At 35.9% G+C, this 6,056-nt stretch overlaps 1 protein-coding gene across 1 annotated transcript; it reads left to right on the plus strand.

Moving 5' to 3' along the window:
- The first annotated feature begins 1,286 nt into the window (after nucleotides 1–1,286).
- On the plus strand, nucleotides 1,287–5,531 carry LOC112801018 (pyruvate dehydrogenase E1 component subunit alpha, mitochondrial). Its single transcript, XM_025843515.3, has 9 exons — nucleotides 1,287–2,143; nucleotides 2,728–2,896; nucleotides 2,998–3,077; nucleotides 3,506–3,583; nucleotides 3,963–4,058; nucleotides 4,154–4,225; nucleotides 4,784–4,837; nucleotides 4,934–4,999; nucleotides 5,140–5,531. The coding sequence occupies exons 1-9, from the start codon at nucleotides 1,619–1,621 to the stop codon at nucleotides 5,182–5,184; spliced, it is 1,185 nt and encodes a 394-aa protein (XP_025699300.1). The 5' UTR covers nucleotides 1,287–1,618; the 3' UTR covers nucleotides 5,185–5,531.
- Nucleotides 5,532–6,056: the final 525 nt, after the last annotated feature.

Here is a 6,056-nt window from a genome sequence, read left to right on the forward strand (position 1 = left end):
GGCTTCGTAGGTAGCTTCAAACTGACTTTGTAGGTAGTTTCGAAGTCTTCTTTGTTATCACTGTTCATTTCTTTGTACACTTCAACTCTATCATCTTGTACGTCTGAGTCATGTTGAATCTCATCCGTAGCTATATGTTCAAACTCAACATACAACTCAATCTTTGGGTGTTGTACCTGAATCTGCTGGTGAATATGAAACATATGTTGAATACTTGTTTCGTCAATGATTAGCATAATATCAAACTATATTAGGCCGCCAAATACGATAACAAAATTCCTGTAGAGAATATTGTTTATCCTCTTTAAAATATTACTTTCTATATTTTGACAAAGACCATACTGTAGTTCTGCAAATGTCATAATGCATGGAACCACAAATGAAAATGAATTTTCACACACAAAACTCACCACCTCATTTGTATTTTTTATAATCTCACCATTGTAGTACACCATTCTATTTGTAGTACCCTCTATTACATCAACAATACTTTTTTTATAATCTCACCATTATAGTACTTTTTTTATAATCTCACCATTGTAGTACACCATTCTATTTGACGATAAGGATGTTAGCCGAAGTCTCAACACTCACTCGTCAAAACACATCATGCTAGGAAGAGGTATCCACACCCTTATAAGGCATGTTTCATTCTACTCCCCAACTGATGTGGGCCTTACAGATCACGCATCCTACATGTTTAACTCAACATGTTTCCTATGTGTTGGAACTGCTCCACCTGCAACATCCACTCACCTGCAATTATACCAAATAGGTTTATTTTCAGAAAAACATCCAAAATATTTCTATATAAAAAAATGAGCCGATATTTTAATATTTTTTAATTATATAAAATATTTAAATATTTTTTAGTTTAATAAATAATAATATATATTATTTTTAAACTTATTTTAAGAATAAGAATAGACACGCTCATACGTGATAGTATTTAAGTATATTCAAACGTATTCGAAGAAATTTTTTTATTTTTTATTACGATACAATTGGTCACTAAAAATATGTGTGTCTAACGAATGTTAATGAATATCATGTTCGATACAACATAATATTTATTTTTCATAATAAATTGTAGATATTTAAATTTTTATAATTTTTATATTTATAAATATAAAATTAATTATTTGACCTTTTTAATAATTAGGCAATAATATTTAGACCTATGGCAAACATATAGTATTTTACCAAACAAATACTAGTTAAACAAATTAATTATTTTAGTATATAGTTATTACTTATTACTTCTTAGAGATATTAGATTAGAGATCATCGAAAAGCAAATACAACAATATTAAACATTTAACACACTAATTAATTTAGTTCATGTGGCAGTAACATGACGAGACACAAAACAAATCACTCTCGGACACGATTATTCCCCTCCAAAAATTTCTCCTTTTATATTTTTTCACCTCTGTTTCCTTCTCCTTCTTGATCTTCCACCTTTCTCTCTAACCTCCAAACTTTTCTCTCTTTTCTCTTCTTCACTTCAAAACCCCTCAACCCCATTTCCACATTCCACTCTTACCCCAAAAACTCTCCACACCAAAACAAAAATTAAACCAATTTTCTTTGTTCTTCGGTACAAGAGAATCTAATCATGGCTCTGTCACGCATAGCATCATCATCTCATGCATCCAACCTCCTTAAACCCCTCTCCACCGCCTTATCCATCCGCCGCCTTATCTCCTCCGACTCCACCGTTCCCCTCACCATCGAAACCTCTCTTCCATTCATCTCCCATAAATGCGACGCGCCCCCACGCGCCGTCGACACCTCCGCCTCGGAGCTCTTCTCCTTCTTCCGGGACATGGCCACCATGCGCCGCATGGAGATCGCCGCCGACTCACTCTACAAGGCCAAGCTCATCCGCGGCTTCTGCCACCTTTACGACGGTCAGGAGGCTGTGGCCATCGGCATGGAGGCCGCCATCACCAAGAAAGACGCCATCATCACCGCCTACCGCGACCACTGCACCTTTATTGGCCGCGGAGGCACGCTCCTCGAGGTCTTCGGCGAGCTCATGGGCCGCATCTGCGGCGGCTCCAAGGGCAAGGGCGGCTCCATGCACTTCTACCGCAAGCAGACCAATTTTTTCGGTGGCCATGGCATCGTCGGAGCTCAGGTGCATTTTAGTTAACTAAGAGTTAGTTACAGTTAGTTCAAATTTGTTATGATCTAGTTAAGAATTCGTTGAGTTAGTTGAGGAATTAAGTAAGTAGTTAGTCGTACTTGTTAGCAAGTTTTCCATGCTGGATTAGGCCCACTCAATTTTAATTTGTTATGAAGCATATCCTATGATTGTTAGTGGGTCAAGGCCACTGCATATTTCCAATAAATCAAATCTTACACTTCAAGTCCTTGACCCTGATAAGAGATGAAGTAGGCCTAACCAAGTCTATTTGTTAGATTTAGTTAAGAGTACAGCTGGAGGGTCTAATGGTTAGCTTACTAGTCAGTTTAAGCAAGTGTCAGTTCATATCCCGCCTTGTACATGCTACAACCCATTGGCAAACCCTTAAATGAGCTCCGATAGGCGATAGTTTAGTTCTTGGCTTGCTGGACTGGCGGATACCATAGAAACCAAAGATTTAGTTAAAAGTAGTTAAGTTAGTAGATAATTATACTAATTTGTGATCAAACACTTTCCACTCTTCCGTTTGTCTTTGACCTTCTTTTTGGCTCTCAAATTTGTTCTTTTTTCAACAGATTCCGCTTGGATGTGGGTTGGCGTTTGCTCAGAGGTACTCCAAGGAAGAGAATGTGACATTTACCTTGTATGGTGATGGTGCTGCCAACCAGGGCCAATTGTTTGAGGCGCTTAATATGGCAGCGCTTTGGGACCTACCTGCGATCTTGGTCTGCGAGAATAACCATTGTGAGTGTTTGGGGACTTGGGGACGTTTAAAGTTTTGTGCTTTTTGCAGTGGATTGGACTGGTTGGGTTGATTTGATTCTATTTGACTTTGGTTTTCGCAGATGGGATGGGAACAGCAGAGTGGAGGGCTGCTAAAAACCCTGCTTATTACAAGCGTGGAGATTATGTTCCTGGGTTGAAGGTGAGATTGAGAATTGTTGCTTAGATTTTTAGTTCGGTCTTGTTTCGGTATGTTAGCTTCATGGAAGTGATCAATAATCTTTATTGTTCTCTAACACTTCTGTTGGGTGGATACATGTCAGTGTATGGGATGTAGATTATAGAAAATTACTGAAATTTAGTTAAAGTCATCAATACAGTGATGTTGCTATGTACAGTGTGTTCCTGGGCTATATTCCTTTCCATGATTTTGTATCTAAATTTGTAGCACTATGTTGTGTTTTGTTTTGTTTTGTTTGAACATATAAGTTATTTGTTACCATTGTTTAAGTGTATATTTTATTTACTTGTTTACTTGGATGCATACATTAAATTTTGAATATGCATAGTATGATAGTAGTCTCTTTTAATCCAGTGTTTGAAAATTTTCAATATTATAAACTTTTCCAGGTTGATGGCATGGATGTTCTTGCTGTGAAACAAGCTTGCAAGTTTGCAAAGGAGAATGCTTTGAAAAATGGGCCCCTTGTGAGTATATTTATTTGCTATATTTGATATTTATATCTTAATAATAATTATTAGCAATTCAAAGTTCTAAGTGGATCATTAACAAATGCTTACTTGACATAACAAATTAAAACTCTCTAGATCTCTGAAAGAACTTATAAGTGGTATTGCATTAACCATGAAAACTTTGTAGCCATCAGACATGGGTGTACGTATAGATCTCTGAATTAAAGCTTACTTGTGTATATAAAATAAGATTGGGCTTTCTCAACCCAAGTGCTGCATATAGGATTGCCCTAACTTTAATACTTTCTAGCATGTGTAGCTTTGATTAAATTATCAAAGTTTGGTATTTGCTTTACTCTGATTGCTTTCTTGTATTCTTGACTATTTTGTAAAGATTCTTGAAATGGACACCTATAGATACCACGGGCACTCTATGTCTGATCCTGGTAGCACATACCGTACACGTGATGAGATTTCCGGTGTGAGACAGGTTTGTCACACTACCGAGCAAGGCATATAATGTGCTGTTATTTTAATATCATGGAGTTCTTTCTCAAATTTTTTGATTGGCTAATATGATTATAGGAGCGTGATCCAATTGAGAGAGTAAGGAAGCTATTATTGGCTCATGACATTGCTTCTGAGAAGGAGCTAAAGGTAGTCAACGGAACTAGACTTCTTGCTTTGTTCTTTTGATGTGAAGTGTGATAATTTTAAGGGTTGGTTATGTATAATACTATGACTTCCATATTGATGACATCTTTGCCGAATTACCTGCCTTTTTTATTTTTTATTTCTTTGAATATAGTTCATGGATTAAACTTTTCTTTATTATGAATTTATGATGTAAGGTATCAGACTTGACTTAAAGAATTATGGGTTACGTTATATTTTTCGTGGGTTCCAATTCGTGTTTACCATACTTTGGAGTTTGTAAGTGGATTCGAGTCCTCTAATAGGGTATAGATCTTATTATAGTAAGTACCGTTAAATTGAGTTATATTCTGCCTATAACTATTTCTGCTATGTGTAGAAGGTTGCCTATTTTGTGAATTACTAGTTGTATTCATGGTTTTCTTTCAAGTTTCCAATTCAATTGGAGTTTAGGAAGATTTGTAGTTGAAACATGCAAGTATATATTTTGATGTTTAAGGGTCAGATGAAACATTTTATTTTAAGCACTATGCTGAACATATTCAATTGATCTTCTTTTAGGACATCGAGAAACAAGTCAGAAAAGATGTCGATGATGCCATCGCTAAAGCAAAGGTAAAGAACAAAAAATATATAGTTCAATCAGCCTTACCTTGTGATCGCCGTACATGGTTAACAATCTTATTTTTCACGTTCATTTTCTGTAATCAGGAATGCCCAATGCCAGACCCATCTGAACTATTTACCAATGTATATGTTAAGGGTTTAGGAGTTGAGGTATCGATTTATTCCAAATTCATTACTGGTTTCATCGAGTATAAGAAAATGACAAATTAAGATTTCGTCTTTTACTTTTAAAATTGAGGATGCTATGTTTTATTCAACCCTTGACCAGTAGTGCCCTTGTGAATTCGCAGTCATTTGGTGCTGATAGGAAAGAAGTGAGAGCTACTTTGCCGTGATCAATAACATCACTTTGCGAGTTGAGTATGTTACTATCTTAGTATCAGACTACCAATCAAAATAAAAGGATGTCATGTTAACAGGTTACTTCTCTGCCTATTGGTTGAGTTCTCTCCATTATGTATAGGAATTTTACTTGAGTAGCAATGGGGAAGAAATTCATACTTTTGTGCATGTAATTTTGGATGAACCAACCAATGGCTATATAGCATTATGCAACTGATGTTGCTGCAAATTTGAGGAATTAATTGTGCACAACTCCTCCCAACACTTGTCTTTTTCACTAATTGGTGGCAAGTTTTTGCCATTATAGTTAATACTTAGTAGGTTGTGTTTATAATCTAAACCTTTGATTTTGATAATGTGGTAAATTTGGTGTGTTTACTTATTGTAAGTCTCACATTGCTGGAAGATCTAGTTATGTCGATAGTCATTATAAGCAAAGTTATTAAACTATCACGTTTTTTATTTGGACTTATAATTGTACTAGTAAACATACTATTATTGAAAGTTGCTATTTTTGAAAGTTAAATTTTTGAATTCTGTCTTGTGTATGCAGCAACCCATTAGCCTGTGACAAACCCTTAAATCTAATTCTAATCCACCATGGATTAGTCCTTAGCTTGCTGAGTTTGGGGATACCGTGGGAAACCAAAAGAAAAATTTACCGAGTTCACCTAGCTTTCACAGCGATATTTTAGCTGCTGCTTTTATCTTTTCTTTCTTTCCTTTTTCAACCAGTCTCTTATTCTCATGCTTCTTTCTTGGTGTGTCTGTGTATGTGCCCCCTTGCTTTTTTGTTGTTTGTTTATGTCATGGATCCATATGGTAGGTTTGAGCTGGAGCTAACTGTTTTAGGGTCTGGAATTTA

The sequence above is a fragment of the Arachis hypogaea genome, chromosome 5, assembly GCF_003086295.3.
Source record: "Arachis hypogaea cultivar Tifrunner chromosome 5, arahy.Tifrunner.gnm2.J5K5, whole genome shotgun sequence".
NCBI lineage: Eukaryota > Viridiplantae > Streptophyta > Magnoliopsida > Fabales > Fabaceae > Arachis > Arachis hypogaea.

Bases quoted from the DNA above. Each gene is read 5' to 3' on its own strand.
- LOC112801018 (XM_025843515.3), top strand. From the start codon at position 1,619: ATGGCTCTGTCACGCATAGCATCATCATCTCATGCATCCAACCTCCTT. The intron at 3,078-3,505 runs GTGAGATTGAGA...AAACTTTTCCAG, and splicing joins ATTATGTTCCTGGGTTGAAG to GTTGATGGCATGGATGTTCT. The intron at 4,059-4,153 runs GTTTGTCACACT...ATATGATTATAG, and splicing joins AGATTTCCGGTGTGAGACAG to GAGCGTGATCCAATTGAGAG.